This window comes from Myotis davidii, unplaced genomic scaffold (assembly GCF_000327345.1).
Source record: "Myotis davidii unplaced genomic scaffold, ASM32734v1 scaffold96, whole genome shotgun sequence".
Taxonomy (NCBI): Eukaryota; Metazoa; Chordata; class Mammalia; order Chiroptera; family Vespertilionidae; genus Myotis; species Myotis davidii.
In genome coordinates this window covers 6,869,087-6,885,851 of record NW_006289416.1, presented here as the reverse complement: position 1 = coordinate 6,885,851, position 16,765 = coordinate 6,869,087, and the positions used below count along the sequence as shown (strand labels likewise).

At 42.6% G+C, this 16,765-nt stretch overlaps 1 protein-coding gene across 4 annotated transcripts in view; it reads left to right on the top strand.

Annotated features, from left to right (window-relative positions):
* ATP9B (ATPase, class II, type 9B) overlaps positions 1 to 16,765 on the top strand; it is a 135,173-nt gene that overhangs the window by 52,791 nt on the left and 65,617 nt on the right. For all 4 annotated transcript variants that reach the window (XM_006761900.2, XM_015562750.1, XM_015562752.1 and 1 more), the window contains 3 exons: positions 3,571 to 3,651; positions 3,975 to 4,050; positions 7,720 to 7,796. In XM_006761900.2, coding sequence (XP_006761963.1) covers positions 3,571 to 3,651; positions 3,975 to 4,050; positions 7,720 to 7,796 — 234 coding nt within the window. The remainder of the gene's footprint in view (positions 1 to 3,570; positions 3,652 to 3,974; positions 4,051 to 7,719; positions 7,797 to 16,765) is intronic.

The window sequence follows — 16,765 nt, the reverse complement described above, 5'->3', positions numbered from 1 at the left end:
AGCCCCTCCCGCCTCCTCATCAGTGCTAAGGATGTCCGACTGCAGCTTAGGCTTGCTGCCCGCTGGCAAGTGGACATCCCCAAGGGTTCCTGGGCTGCCAGTGGGATGTCTGACTGCCAGCTTAGGCCCTATTCCCTGGGGAGCAGGCCTAAGCCAGCAGGTGGTCATCTCCCGAGGGGTCCCAGACTGCGAGAGGGGGCAGGCTGGGCTGAGGGACATCCCCCCCCCCCACCTAGTGCACGAATTTCGTGCACCGGGCCCCTAGTCTGTACTATAATCAGTTACTTCACAGTTGTTCTCAGGAACTCTAAGCAACTTGAAAATGTGTATATCCCTCTCTCACCTAGATTAAAGGAGGAAATGAAATGTAAACAGCAAAATAGTACATGGCTCCTGGAAGTGGAGGAGGCCATATCATTTTTAGGCCATTGCCTTTTTCTGCAAGTGATGGCATACAGCTGCGCAGCCAAGCTTCTGCTCACAGAGCAGCCCTGATGGGAGGCTGTGTACACAGCAGGGAGCCCTGCATGTTCTGCCTCCCTGGCCAAAGGGACCCTGAATACATGTTTAGAAGTAGCAGAAATGGAAAGGCCATGTGCATTGCAAAACCATTCGAGGAGTAGAAGAGCATTGTGCAAATCTCTGGTGTGTTCTGAGAAATCTTAGAGGACACTGCAGTCTGAAAGAAGCCACGAAGAAGGATCAAGTGGAGGTGAGACCTCATTGAAGGACATGATCGTGGAAATAAGAACACAGTGTGGGGCTGGAGAAGAATTGTTCTGCAGCTCCCCGAACAGAGGCCAGAGTGTGGTTTTGATCACGGTTCCCAGTGGACTCACACTGGACATGTTGAGTCCTGTCAGCAGCAGGTGGTGAGGATGCATATGAAGTGCTGCCTGCGTGGGGAAGGGTGTGCCTTGGCACCTTGGCTTGCCCAGAAGAAAAGCAGGTGTTTGGCATAAACATGTTGCTCGAATAAACAGTTTAGGCCCAGGGAGCCTTTCTTCTCTGGGAATGCTGGGAACCCTCTTGAAATCCACATTTTCAGATGCTGGCCAACGCATCTTTACAGGAAATTTATATTGTTACTAGAGACCTGGTGCACGAAATTTGTGCACAGGTGGGGTCCCTAGGCCTGCCTGGCGATCAGGGCCGATCTGTGGGGCAACCGGTGGGGTGATCAGGGGCCCCCCCCACTAGCACCTGCCTTGGCCAGCCTGGGGCCTGCCGGCTGGGGGCAGCTCCTTTGTTGAGCATCTGCCCCCTGGTGATCAGTGCACATCATAACGACCAGTCATTCTGCCATTCAGTTAATTTGCATATTAGGCTTTTATTATATAGGATTCCAGGACCTCACCCAGCTGGGTGGGACTAGCCTGCCCTATTGATCTCAGGTGTGTCCTGTATGGTCCTGGATGCAGCCAGTTGAAATGGCACCCATTTACCCTAAAGTCCACCTGAGAAAACCCAGCTGTCCCTTTGAGTTTTGACCTCTAAACCTGGGAGAAGCTCCCTCAGGCAGCAGGAGGGGAGAACATGCAGACAGTTCTGCCGGACTAGGGATGACCTTGCCTCCTTCCTGTGCCCTGTCCAGTATTCTCTGGCAGCGTCATTGGGTGTCAGGCAGCAATCCTAACTCCATGTCTTTTCAGTCATCCCTTCCATTTACCTTGGGAGTGGCCCAGAACAGATCATTCCCTCTCTGGGACAGTGGCACTCGGTAATAAAGCTGCCTTACTAAGGCCTGTGAACAGAAGGAAAGTGAGGGAAGCAGGTTAGGCTCATGATCTACTGCTTCGAACTGCAGTTGACCTGGAGCACCAGCATACAGGTGACAGCAGTGACACCTTGGAAGATGGGCTTCCCACTTGCAGCTGTGAGCAGGGGTCACATGTTGGGGCAAAAGTGGCTCAATTTCAGATGGCCCCTTGATTGTGGTCAGCTCAGAGGGCCCAGCCAGCATCCAGTTTTCATGGTTTATGTCCCTCCCAAGCGTTCAAATTCTGCACCAGTCCCAGGTGTCCCCATAAGGCCATTCCTGCACTCAGTTTGGCATTGCTCAGGTCATAGTCAAAACACTCCTGGCAGACAATGAGAGTTCGGTATGGGCATCTAGGGTCTGTGAGTCCAGGGTTCCAAGTGATGAGACTTCTAGGCTGTGCCCTGAGAGCTCTGGCTCAGATTTGGCATCAGCCCCACACCAAGGAGAGTCCCAGAGCTGTCTAGATGGGAGCACAGTCTGTGTCCAGCACACTGGAGTGTTGAGGGCATGGCACTGGTGCAACTCAGGGCAGACCAGAATGTTACCCTTCTCCTCCCCCCGCCCCCCCGTTCAGGAACCAGAGTTCAGAGCTGGAGAGCTACAGAGTTGTCTGTCCCCCAAGCAGCTTTGACGTGGTGTGCAGCTTGAGTCGTTAGTTTTCTCTTCATTAATCTTTTTAATAGTCTCTATATTGTTCTGTCAAACCTGTAGTCCTATTACAGAATTTTCCTATAATTTAAGTCTCTTTTTTATTCTCCTGAGCTTTTTCAGTTATCTTCAGGTTACCTGACATCTGCTGATAACGCTCACAGTACTAATAAAATGGAAAAGGAATCCTGGTCCTCCTGAGAGGACACAGGACCTGCAGATAGGAGCAGGCTGAGGCCAGGGCACTACCACTGCCCTGTGCAGCCCATAGGCAGCAGTGCCAACAGGAGCACGAGACAAGGACAGGCTTGAACTCCTTACTCTTCACATTTATGGACCAATGTCAACATCCCAGTCAAATTCAGCCCTTCAGTAAAAGACCAATATTTTTAAATTTCTGTATTCAATTTGTCCAGCTTTCTGAGCCAATTAGAAATATTACAAAAACAACACTAAAATATCAATAATTAAAAGACTGTTGAAAATTTACCTTAAGAAAAGCGCAAGTACAAGGAATCTCCATTAGTGGATGTAATTTACGCATTATTGTTGGGGTCCACATGATCAGTTTGAAAAATGCACCAGCGTGTTTGCGTCATCACAGACTTATTTGGTCACTCTCCACCCACACTGTCATTTGCCTGCCCCTGTCTGAATTCAGGTGTGCTTCACATCTGCATGCTTGGAGCTTTGCCTTACAGGCAGTCAGAATTGATGTGGGGTGTGGATTTGTCCAAGTGCAGACAGATGAGGATCTTTCCATGTTGTATATTCCTAGTGATCCGGTAAAAATCATCATGCATCATTAAAAAACTGAAATTTATTTTAGATACATTGCTAACGGTAATATAGCTCCTATTGTTTTAATAAAATTAACTAAACTTTCTGTACCTTACCAGCATCTCACAAGTGCTTTGGAAAAACACCTCTCATCAGGTAGCAGTGCTCTCTTAGAATCAAGAGAACTGCCCCACCTCCCTTGAGCTTAGAGATGGTTTCTTTTAGTTATCTTCTATCCTAATTCATAATGTTGGCACACAAAATAGAAGAAAATCAACCATCACTTTTGGTAAATAATATAGAAAAATAGTAATTGGTAACTGAAAATTTTAAAGAAACTTTAATTTAAATGTTACTAATTTAGATACTCTGTATTCCAGGACCTGTTTTCCATCAGTGCTTATGTCCATGCTCAGAAGCCACAGCTGGATATTCACAGCTTTGAAGGCACATTTACCAGGGTGAGTTAAGTCTTCCGTTAAATCAAATACACTCATTGTGTATGTAAGTTAAATATAACAAACTTTTATTTAAAAGAGTTGTATCAGGCAGATTCTGCCCTGTAGTTGTTGTTCAGATGGGGAGAAATTCCTGGTTCTTCCTGCTCTTCCATCTCAGAATCCTCTGTCTCAATTCCTTTTTTCCATCTTATTTTGCATTGCCTTTTCACTGCTGGTCAACTGGATCCAGCTGTGGACTTCTTTTTAATGTTGTAGATATCTGAAGTGTGAGTGATACAAATATTGGTAACTTAGTATTGTTTTCCTTTTCTTTTCCTGAACAGGAAGACAGTGATCCACCCATTCATGAGAGTCTCAGCATAGAAAATACATTGTGGGCAAGCACGGTTGTTGCATCAGGTAAGAAATAAGCTCTATTTTTATAGTTAATTCTCACATAATAGGTGATGCTTTGTGTTTTTGAGTGACTCCAAACAAGAGTTTCTCAAAATGCCTGGCATAACATGGAAACTTTACTAAGCATACAGTCCAGTTCAGTGAGTGTCAGACAAGCCTGAGAGTCTGCATCTCAGACAAGCCCAGGGCCAGGGCTGACAGTGATTGTGATAAATGCAGAAAATGAGAGGAAACATTTGGAAATTTTTATAATAACTCATGAAGTAATTTAATGTTAGAAAAATTGGGGCATATATTTTCTTGTTTTTATATTGTTTCTTTTGTTACTTTATTGTTGTGGTATTTTACAGAACTAGTCCTCACAACATATTAATAATTTAAAAATAAAACCTGACCCTTTATCATTCATTGTTGGTGGGGCCCCTGCTCTAGAAGTAGGTTACTCTGTCTAGGGTTAGGGTAGCTGGAGAAGCTGCTCAATGAGGACAGCCCAAGAGGGACGCCCCAAGCTCTGGGACGGGATAAACCAGCTTCTGGCTGAGCATACATGGGGCGTGGGGACAGCAAAGAACCCACTGCAGCATGGGGTACGTCATCCCCAGCAGGGATGGGACTTGCAGCCTCTCAAACCTTCTGTCTCATGGGCAAGTGTAGAGGATGGGAGGTAGGTGGAGAAATTCTGCACACTTTCTGTTGCTCTGACGTCTTCCCTAGATGTGCACGGTTGCCAGAGCCCAGATCTGGTGCAGATCCCATCTGACACTCTGTGTCCCTGCTTCATGTCTTTGTGTGGCTTTTCTCAGGCTGATTTATTAGTTTCATTGGAGCATGTGGGTATATCTGGCAGGTGTGTAGTGGTCACTGGTTCACTGTCACCACTGTGTCTCCACTGCTTGGGGCTTCTCCCCTCCCCACCCTCACCCCCTACCCTCCTACACAGGGATGCTCGAGCAGCTTGTATGTGAGGTTTTGTTGCGACTGACTCCAGGAAAGCATCTATAAATTGTAGCCAATCCTTAAGGCTGCAATAGGGGCTCCAGTTTCTTACTGTGTGTAGCAGGTTCTGGGTATGTGATTGGGATCAAGAAAGACTTTGGTTGCTTGATCTTTCTCTCAGTCTGTGTCTGTTTGTTCTTCCCCTACATCTTGACTTTCACATATGCAATCTTTCCTTAAGTCTGACGAATGTGTTATATCTTATTGCCCCCTCATGTCTCATTTTTAAATTAACAGGTAACCCCTTCCCCATGTTTCTTTGATTGGCCATGTGTACAGGTTTACTCATTCTTTTAGCCTATAAATATATACCTTTTGTCAAAGAGAATGGAGGATATTTCAAATATGCTGTTCTGACTAGTAATTTTAGTAATTAAAATGCACGAGAGACTCAGAAAAAAATGCATTATTCTGATTCCAGCAAGTACTCATTTTTAGTAAGAATTAAATGAAATAATACATGAGTCGTTAACAAACTTTAATAGATTAAGTACATAAAAATTGCACGAGGAATTCTGTCAAATTCTTGTGTATGTTATATTTAACATGCAAATACTGATTTTAGTCTTCATCTGTCTGAATGCAGTGTTCCCTGTTGGTCTTGTCATTTCACAGACTTCATCTGGGACACTTTAAAGTGTAATGCCAGCCTGGAGTCAACATCACTAGTCACCGACCTGCACATTAGGACAGTGGTTTCTAGCTTGATTAACTTTCAAGCCTTTTCTGAGACTTATTTGTTATAAATTAATTAGAAATGAATTAATTTTGCAATTTTCCTTGTTCTATTTTTATGCTTATTTTACATTAGTGACACTTTTATATTTTGATTAAGTTCAACTTAATTGGCAAATTAGGGAAGTTTTAAAGTATTATATCATTGTGAATTTAATATTTTTCTCTATATATGTTAACAGACAAAATATCTAGGAAGTTTATTGAATAACTAGAGACCTGGTACATGAAATTCGTGCATGGGGGGGGAGGGTGTCCCTCAGCCCAGCCTGCACCCTCTCCAATCTGGGACCCCTCGGGGGATGTCCGACTGCCCATAGGGATTGGGTCTAACCTGGCAGTCGGACATCCCTCTCACGATCTGGGACTGCTGGCTCCCAACCACTCACCTGTCTGCCTGCCTGATTGCCCCCTAACCGCTTCTGCCTGCCAGCCTGATCACCCCCTAACCCCTCCCCTGCCAGCCCGATTGCCCCTAACTGCCCTCCCCTATAGGCCTGATTGCCCCCAACTACCCTCCCCTGCTGGCCTGTTTACCCCCAACTGCCCTTCCCTGCTGGCTTGGTTGCCCCCCCCTGCCCTCCCCTGCTGGCCTCTTTGCCCCCAAATGCCCTTCCCTGCCAGCCATCTTGTGGTGGCCATCTTGTGATGATGTGAGGGAGGCCATCTTGTGGCGGCCATCTTGTGACAACGTTGCACCAGGGCATGGCATGAGGGCATGACACCACCTAGGATTTTATTATTAGGATAGGATAATATATAAAGATAGCATGTGTACAGTTTAGAGTTCACTCTGCTTTCAAGAACACAGCTTCTCCAGTGACACACAGTTTTAAAAGATGTGTGTGAAGGGTGTTTATTCTAAAACAAAAAAATATGTGTCCCCTCTACAGATTTCACTACTTAGTAGTACTCTAGTGCTCTCTTCCTGAATGCCCTGTGGAGGAGGCAGTTTGTCCTGTGACTTGTGGAACATGAGCTGTCATTGTCCTTTATGTCCAGGAAATCTTGTGATCGCACTTACTCAGAGGGTCCTGCCTAATGACTCACTGAATACCACACCTTAACTTAATGTGACATCAGGGCTTAATTATCACAGTTAATTCTACAATGGTTGTTGACTGTCTTTCTTACTTTAATCATATTTCTTACCTTCAAATTTTTCAGTTAGGATTTTAAATTATGCACAGCTGCAGTTCTAGAAACAGACATCCATGGTTTCAACTTGACATTTCAGGGATGCCTGCCTCTGTACCTCTTCTGCAGTCTATAGGTTGTTCTGGGGTACTTTATGATTTCTTTTGTCTTAAGTTTGATGGACCACAAAATTATCATTTTTTTCTTGACATACAATTAGAAAACCAAACTTTCAGGAGATGAATAAAAGAGACTAATAAGATCTAAATTTAATATCAAATATTTTTATAATATTTCTCTTATTGTTTTAATTGTGTATGTGCCAAAATATCGGCAGAGGCTCTTACGTTAGGGCTTTAATCTCTACAGTGAAATATACTCCTAGACTCTTGTTCACAGAAACTGGTTCAGTTGGTACCATCATGGTTTAAAAGGTCACATGATGACTTTGACAGTTAAGAATGTGGCCTCTCTTCATTTAACTTCAGTGTTAGAGTTACCATCTTAGTAGACAATAATGAATGAACAATGTCACTCTGTTTTCAAAGAATATTAGTACATATTCTAATGTAATCTGCAGGTAAATTTGTGTTGCTTAAGAAATCATTTTAGTCTTTCAAAGCTTATTTTAAAAGTTAAGATTAGGTTTTCTTGAACAAATCCAATCAAATGTGCTGTTGGATACATTTATATAAAATTAAATGGTGTAATAATATTTCCAATCAAATTATTTAATTAGAAAGTATTATCTCTGTGCTTACCATTTAAAGTATCTCTGTAAGGACCACTTTCGTGTTTTTGCAGGTACTGTAATAGGTGTTGTCATTTATACTGGAAAAGAGACTCGAAGTGTAATGAACACATCCAATCCAAAAAATAAGGTAGGCTAGATTAAGGAGCAACTGCTTTAATGAACTTGCTTTTTCCTTTCAGTAAGAAAGCACACGTAGTTCTGAATAGCCCATTCATTTTAGCTTAATACGTAACATAAAGTGACTTTCCAAAAGGGTGGTGATTTAGGATAAGAATTCTCTGTATTTATGTAACAACATGTGCATACAGAAGAATTTCCCAAAGTATCTTTTCTTGGTTAATCAGTTTTATATGTATCTTAAATTTTCATTACTGGATATATAATTTACCCATAATTTGACAGTTAATTGTGGGTCTCTTAATGTCTCCTCAATCTATTTACTTTACAATTGGCACTCTTTATTTTTATGTTAATGATTCGTTTTAAAATAAAGGAATCTGCATTATTTTTAGAGTACTTAATTTCATAGTGTTATATTTTTAAACTAGTTTTATGTAAATTATTTCCATTTTAAAAGAGGTACATTAAAAACTAGATTTTAGTTTTAAAGGCTGCTTGATTCTATTTCTAAAGTAATTATATTCCTAAAATTGTTATTTATCCATTCAATGTGTGTGCATAGTAAATCATCCAAAGTTATATAGGTGACCTTAATTAAGTTTATGACCTCAGGTAAGAACTTGAACCCTTGCAATTGACTTCCTGGCTTATAGTCTGGGCATTGCCACTAACCACCTCTTTGACTCCAACATGTGGCTTAATTCTGTGTCTTACTACTCAATAAATGTTACCTATCATTATTATCTTTCTGTGAAATGAAATGTGAAGTGTTGACGAATGCCATAGATTTTGAACACAACCCTCAATGTCAGTCAAGAAGTCCTTACTAAGAGGTTGTGCGCGGTTCTGGGTTCCACACACCCCTCCACTGACCTGACCCTGGAAAGCCTGTCCGCTGACCCTCTGCACTCACTCTTCCACCCTGTCTTCCCTCTCCCACACCCTTTTAAAAAATAGCTTTCAAGATTTCCCTGGTGTTAGCAGGATGTACCTTATAATAGGAAGGCACCTTTGGAGTTTTCCACGTTGGATTTAAAGTGTCACTTTGCCACTTGACAGCCTCACACATGAAGCAAATGTGCTCTTCCAGTGCCTGGTCCCTTCCTGGGGCTCAATCCATGTTCCGTGCCCTCCCAAATGGAAGTCGTGGGGGCAGTGACAGCTAAGGCAATGCAGAATGCTGCCCATGCATGCACACACACTCACAAACATGGGCACACGTGTGCACATGCACACACGGTGCTGAGCACTTCTTTGCATTAGGTCACTAGTCTGCACCACACCCTCAGCCAAGGGCTGTCTTCTGGTCGCAGAGCAGGGAGATCGTAGAGCAGGAGGCTGGGACTTGTCAGCCCATGTTCGTTTCTCCTTGAAGGCACTATGCACAGAGTTCCAACTACATATGGAAGCATTTGTGTAAATTAAGGAATAATCTTATGAGAGAAATAAAGTCTCTAAATTTGCATATGCCATTAAATCTTTCTAAGTGTTAAATGTCAGATTTAAAAGGAAAATTTCAGGAAAAGGTTACAGGCTACAATGGACAGAAAGTAACGGATGTAATTTATCCAGGGAAGTATTGACATATGCTGGGTGAAAAGAGTGTGTGATATGTGAGTCCCTAAGTAGAGAAGGGAAGACAGATTATTATTCACTGTTCGTATGACATTATCTTCTGAAGTCTGCAGCTCACTATTCTCACATAGCTTAGTAACCAACAAACTTTTGGACTTCAAAGAGTGCTAGTGGAACAAAAAGTAAACATTTAATAGGGAAACCGAATCATTTACCCAGGTTTCACTGGACTTCTTCAGGGAAGCAAAACTGTTCCTAACCTCAATTCTGAGAGCTATGTACATGGAGTATAGGTGGGGACCTTAACCAATGTGGTCAGATGAGATTTTGTGGTGGAGTCTGTTGGGAGCCATCATTTGGGGTGGGAATACCAACTTATGAGAGTCATGTCTCTGTCCAGCTGTTACACAGACTGCCCTGAAACCACAGTGGCTATTACAACACACGTTTCTTCTCACTGCACACGTCTGAAAAGTTGGCAGTTGCTCTGCGTATCATGGCCCCTCAGTGCCTCTGGAAACTCATTTCCATGACCACAAGGTCAGAAGAAATGGCTGAGTCCATGCTGACCTCACGACTTCTGCCAAGGAGCCATGTAGGTCCCCTTTTCTCAGCCAGATCAATTCAGTGGCCTCGTGTAAGTTGAAGGACTCAGGGCAGTATGGCCCTACCTCTCGTGCAGGATTGAGAGTTGACTACCCACTGCATGCGCATGGTTAGTCTCTAATAAGAAAAGAGGAACCTCGTCGAAACCCCCATGCCAGGAGTTAGGGTGGTGAGCAGGAAAGCAGCCAGGAAGGACTGGGAGAAGAGGGCATTTCCAGAGGCTAGTCATCATCAGCACACTGGTGCTGCAGAGGCGAGGGGGACAGAGTCAGTGCAGAGGGCCATGGGATGTGCGCTTAGGAAACACTGCAGAGTGACAGTCATTGCCATAGATCTGGTGTGCGATTCAGATGCAAGGACAGGTGGGAGCGCTCTTCCAAGGTCAGCTGTGTCAGGCAGGGTGTGTGTGTGTGTGTGTGTGTGTGTGTGTGTGTATGTGTGTGTGTGTGTGTGTGTGGTGGGGGGTGTCAGAGCACCAGCATCAGAGGGAAGACTGAACAGGCTTGGGGCGGGGGGTGGGTAGCCCTGGCACTGGAGACCCAGTGGAGATAAAAAACTGTACCACACGAATAGGGTTTTATTAATTTTGTTTGTTTCGGTGAGAAAATCAATATAAAACTATCAATGGTTTCAATAAAAGAAGAGAGGGTCTTAGTTTTTAAAGAACTAAAAGTATTCTACAGAAAAATAAGTCTTGTGGGCATTCAGGAGGAGTAACTCAAATATGTAAACATAAGGTTACGTAAAAGGAAGTTACATATTGTTATATAGAGAGTAGCTGCCATATAAACATGGCTTCTTTGATTTGTATAAAATATTTACAATCATCAGTCAAATCCTCCTTCCCTGCCTCCCTCCCTCCTCTCTCACACCCTGTTTCACTTACTTGCTATTTTCATTATTAGTGCATATAAGAGGAACATGAAAATTCGGAAAATTGCTTGAAGTTCCTAGGATAAAAAACACTGCAGTAAAAGCAGTGCTGATTTAAGGGGGGAAAGTTAATGCGCATGATTTGAGGTAATGAACTTGATGCAGAACATGGTAAGGGTTTGAGGCCCCTTCTGATGCACAGAGGACTGTAGCCTCACAGTTGAGGCTTGTGAATTTCTGAGCAATCCACGGACCCAACTAGTGCTGGGATTTTCAGTTTGTAGCAGAGCTGGTAGCAGGTGTGTGGTTTCCTGAGGCTGATTTTCAAGAGCTCCAAAGTGGAAGCAAAGTAGTGGTTAAAGTGGCAGGTGGTTGGGTGGGCATGTCAGGGGATTAGAGGTAACATGCATCCCATTGGAATCAGTGACAGCAGAAGGCCCTATGATTAGGATAGTAAACATCATAGCACTTCCAGTACCCACTCTCCCGAGGCTGTCCCCAAGAATGCTGTCTCTGTCTGGGAATGCCACCAGCCTTTCTTGCTCATGGTGGCATGAGTGTGTGCAACTCCCCACTGGCGTGGCAGCTTCTTGAGAATGAGCATTTGTACTTTTCAAACTTCTCCCAGATGGCTGTTGGGTTTTTAACCAGTATTGTTGGTGGTTTCATAAAACATTTTTAAACTTACCATTCTACTTGACTGATGTCCCAAGCCTTATTTTGGCTAATTCTCTTTTTTGTCTTCATTTCATTGTCTTCTAGCTGCCTTTTAAAAGAAGGATGATGCTTCATATACCTAAAACCTAGAATTATCAGATATCATACTATTTTATTCCAAGTGTGCATTTAAAAAAAATAGAAATGAAGATTCTTTCTCTAGGTGCTGCCTTAGTTGTCTTACTTTGTAAGACCTAGCCCACACAGCCTCATCTCATGCCCTAGGTGGCCCTGGGCTGCTGACATAGTTTCACATCAACCTACACAGCCCATCTGAGTCAGTGATTGGGTGTAGGGGGTTCTAACGCCACTGCCCCCTTAGGTCACGGCAACTGAGATGCACAAAGAATTCATGCATAGGTTCATTAAGCTATAACCAATTTCAGTGACTCTGACACATGTCCCACTTGAATTTATCCGTTTGGATTGGTCTTTGAAATTGGATCTTGAAGTTTAACTTGATGATTTTATATAATGAGAACATATAGTTTTATGCTTATTGTGTAAGTTTATTAGAATACTTCTTTAAGTGCAGCATGTTTTATCCAGACATGGGGATTAAGAATAAATCCTACAGTGTTGTTAGATGGAGGAACACTCTGCAGTAAAAAGAAGTTCTTAGAGCTCCTTTTCAGGGTGAGAATGTTTTCCCTCCTCTGTCACCAATACAAACAGAAAGCAGGGAGATGGGTCCATACAAACTTGATGATTTTATTTTAAAACTTTGAACAAATCAAAAGTCTTTATTACTAAGCAGTTACTTTTATGATAATATTTGGTGAACGTTTAAATTATAAGGAGTGCAACTTGATGGACTGCTTTATAAAACTGAGCTTGAGATATATTTAATAAGATGACACTTGATTACATTTAAGAGGAAAAAAAATTCTTACAGAAGGTTAAGAAAAATCAATTGTGACAGGTTGCCATTTTCACGCCATTCATAAGAATAAGTTGCTCCTAGCAAGAGCGTCAGGATGAAATGATAATACAAATTGCTTCAAGTGGCTATTGTCATCCCTTGGGCATATTGATTTGTGTTCCTAATAAAAAGATGCTTTCAGACGTCTCACTGACAGACAGACAGGTGATATGTGCCATTATGGGAATTAAAGCACTATGCTCCCTGAATTGTTGCAGAAGCGTTTCAGATAATAGAGCAAAATAGAATCAACTATGGTGGACTTTGCAAGTTGAAATTATCAAGGCTGTTTTGGAGAATAGCTTCTTATTTTTAAAAGGACAATTAATATTTTAAAGTTCTGTTGATTTATATTAAAATATTACAATGGGATAACTTATTTTTCTCTTTCCTTGTGGTTGCATGCAGGCACAGCACCCTTAATTTTTTTAATAGTTGCTTTCTTGAATAATAAAATAGTTCCAGATTTGCATACTGGTTTAAAAATGTGATCGTGTACTTCCCCAAAGCACTGTATGTTGTAGAATGTAGTATTGCAGGCAGTCCACATAGATAAAAGGGCTTTTGGATTGCTTGCTTTGGTAACTGTTATTAATATAACAAATCCTAGTGTTTCAAGCCTCACCAGGAGAAGATGAACTAAACGGAGAAGCAGACCTGCACTCAGGTGACTCAGGAGCATGTGACAGGACAGGGTGGCTCTGGGTGACGACACACCCAGCTCACAGCACTCGCATAGCCGCATCTGTGTGCCACAGCTGTTCACAGTTCAGAGTTGCGTTTATCAGCATTGTGAATGGAAGTAAACTTATTATTTCAGGAAAGCAGTAAAGAGAAAAAATATGCTAAGTGTTGCGAAAGTAGTCCTGACATCGGGAGCATAATGCTTGTCAGAGGGAGCAGCCTGTATCCAAACTGATAAATGGAGTCAGTCCCTAAAGGCCTCTTAAGTATGAATTTTATTACAAAGCAGGGGTTCTACATAGGAAACACAAGCATATTTATTATTATTTAAAGTCAGTACCTTGTATTTCACTAAAAAAGTTTACATAAATTTCTGAATGAGAAGGGCTTACTAATCATTTCTTGTGTAGTAAATAAGAACTATTTCGTAGCATTACATAAACTCTGTTCAGTACAGCTAAATTCTCTATAATCGAAATTCTTAACAGTGAAGTATAATTTATTCAAGAAGCAAGTAAGTATTTCAATAATTGTTTTTGTTTTTTGAAACCCTTAGTTCTTTACTCCGAGGCCATAAAAATTGTTAGAAATTTGTGGAACTTGTGGTGACTTATTTATCATGACATTTTAATCTTAATTTATAAGCTCACAAAACTGAGTATTTACTATTAACAGATTATTCTGAAGCATTCCTGATTAAAGCCTTTTTGGATAAATGAGTAAGAATCATGATCTGAGTATCTTGTAAGATTGAGAATAGAGAAAGACCAGTTTCAAAGCTTCTCTGTGCTACGACCATACCACCCTGAACGCGCCCGATCTCGTCAAAGCTTCTCTGTGGAACTAGAATGAAAGTGGGCACAGGGATGGGTGATGGTGTTGTGAGTGAAGACAGAAAAGGAAGGTAGTGCACTGTTGTTTTGAAATTCTCAGCATAGATGTCACTCTCCTAGGCATTGTGAGCCGCAGGCAGGCGGGCCTGTGTCCTGTGGATGTTGTGTCTTTATGCACATTGGACCCTTCCTGGTCAGCAGGCATCACAAACCAGCCTTTGCATGGTGTGGGCTCAGGCAGACTACACTGGGGAAAACTCCAAGCAAAGGTCAGCTGTGGCCTCTGGTTTTCTTACCATGCCCCGCCTGGGAAGGGCTGCTAGAGCAGAGTTCTGGGGGACCCACTGTCGTTTCTTCTCCTCAGAGAAGAACCTGGGCACCTACTATGCAGCACCTGGCAGGCTGTGTGGATGCTTCTCCTTGGGGCTATGGCATGGGGGGAACACCCAGGCAGCTCCAACAGCTGCTCTCCCCCAGCTCCCTCTGTCCGCATACTCTGCATCATCCCCTGTGCCACGTTTACAAAACAGTGCTTAGGTTAGTTCAGGGATTCCTTCTGCTCTCATGGCAAACACCGAAAGACCAAGCCTCTGCTATCACCTCCTCCAGGTGTACATCCTGAGTCGCACATCCCTTACTCCATGCTTCGCCCTGCAGGCTTGACTCTGCTTCTCAGCACCGGGCTTCATGATCCCATTTGGTCAGCCCTCTTGTGGCAGCCCCAGCACACCCTGTGCTCCTCCTGAGCACTGAGGGGAGGTGTAACTAGATAATTGGTGGCATTTCTTCTAGTCTTGTGGTCTTTCCGTGTTGTAATTCTCTTCCCTGACAGTGAGAAACATGGTTACCATTACCCTTAATGTCTTTACTCAACCGATCTCTGCACGTACCAGCCTGCACCTCCTTCCTCCTGAGCTCCAGCACCTGGGCCAGACCACCCTAGCCTGTTTCCTTCCTCACTGGGCATGGCTCCACCGTCCCTCTTTCCCCATCTGGGCTGTGCCCTCTTTGATGCCTGGACCACTCTGCTCAAGCACATATGTGTGTACTGTGTTTAGATAGAAAGATGTGGACACATTCAACAAATTATTCTCTGATGATTTTTATTTTTATTTCACTTCTTGAGGGCTAAAACCGTATTTGTTCATTTTGTAGATTTCATCCAAAGCTTATAGTGTTAAGGCAAACACATTAGGTGTGCAGTAAGTGCTGATTTAGTGAACAGATGAGTCCGTCATTGAGAGACCAATGAAAGACACATTAACTATGTAAATTAGCACCCCAAAAGAGCCTTGAGATGAGTATTTGCCTTTAACTGATTTAGGAGAAAGTATGACCAAAAGAGCTCTGAATCTCCTCGAGTGCAGAGCATAACATTTTACCTGCAAGCAGTGTGTTTTATATTTTGCACATCTGTGGTCTTAGATGACTGTGTCAGCATAGCAGGTGTGCTTGCCAAGGGACCCTTGTCTTTCCAGAAAGCTCTGGACAGATGCAAGTGCCTAGGGTTCATTCCACATGGGGACACCATCTCCCTCCAGTGACCCTGTGTCTCTGCCCTCTCAGTCTGCCTCATAATCGCAGCGAACCTGCCTGAGTGTCAGTGCCTTTCGCCTCCTCTGCTGCTCAGAGAGCAGAAGTAAACACTGTCATCCAAGAGATTATAATCGACAGGGGCGTTCCTCACAGACATGCTCTCTTCTTTCTCTTCCCTTATGTTTGCACATACCAAATCTGTAATAAGTAATGATTTATCTTAGGTGTGACTTGCTCTGCTGGCAATAAGGATAGTTGGGTTTTTTTTAATGTTCCAAATTAAGTGACTTCAGAGCAAATGAACAGATTTAGGAAGCTAGGCCCAGAACTCAAGTCATGTCTTCTAAGCTGCACAGCTAGACTTCTGTGAACACTGCTGTTGGCACTGATATGAAATCAGAAGTGTTCTTCTTCACTGCAGTAGTGTTGATCACTGATGTTGTTACCTGGAGGCATGGAATTGCCCAGCTGCATTGTGGACACTCCCTCCATCACGAAATACACATATAAAAATCAGAGCTAGAAAAAGACAAATGTAACATTTCCACATAAAAGTTCATTAACCTGTGGAAATGAGCAACTTCTCTACGCAACAATTTAGAGAAGGATTTATTTTGTTTAGGTTGGGTATTTAGTCATTCAAGCAACAATTTTCTTAAGTTAAAGTCAATAATTTGTTTTTTTTATTACAATTACAAAAATTGTTTCATAGCCTTAAGATACAGACATGGTCTGAAACACACAATATAGAGAACAGAATTTTCATAATGGATCAACTTAATACGTTTTTAATTCCAAACAATATAAAGAAAAATGACTGCTCCCAAGGTTTAATTTCACTCTCAGATGATGCATTTGCCCTCACTCTGGATAAATGTGATGGCATTGCAGCAGCCTCAGTTCAGGAGGGTGGGGGTGCAGTGAGCTGGTTAGCAGTCTCAGGTTGCTGTGGAATATATACCAGATTTAAGAAGAAAATCAAATTGCAGACCTTCCTCACAGTTTTAAATTATTATTCAATCCTTATTTGAGATGTACTTTGAAAGTACAGCTTTTGGGGTAAAGAATCCTAACAATTTAAAAAACAAATAATGGTTGCTAATTTAAATTTTTTTAAAAAAAGGGTTCTTGGACATTTTGAAGTATCCTTGTTATTTTCACTAGTTCATTTAATGCACATTTGAATCATTTTAAGGCTGTATAATGTGCAGGGTTGTAGACACAGGTTGT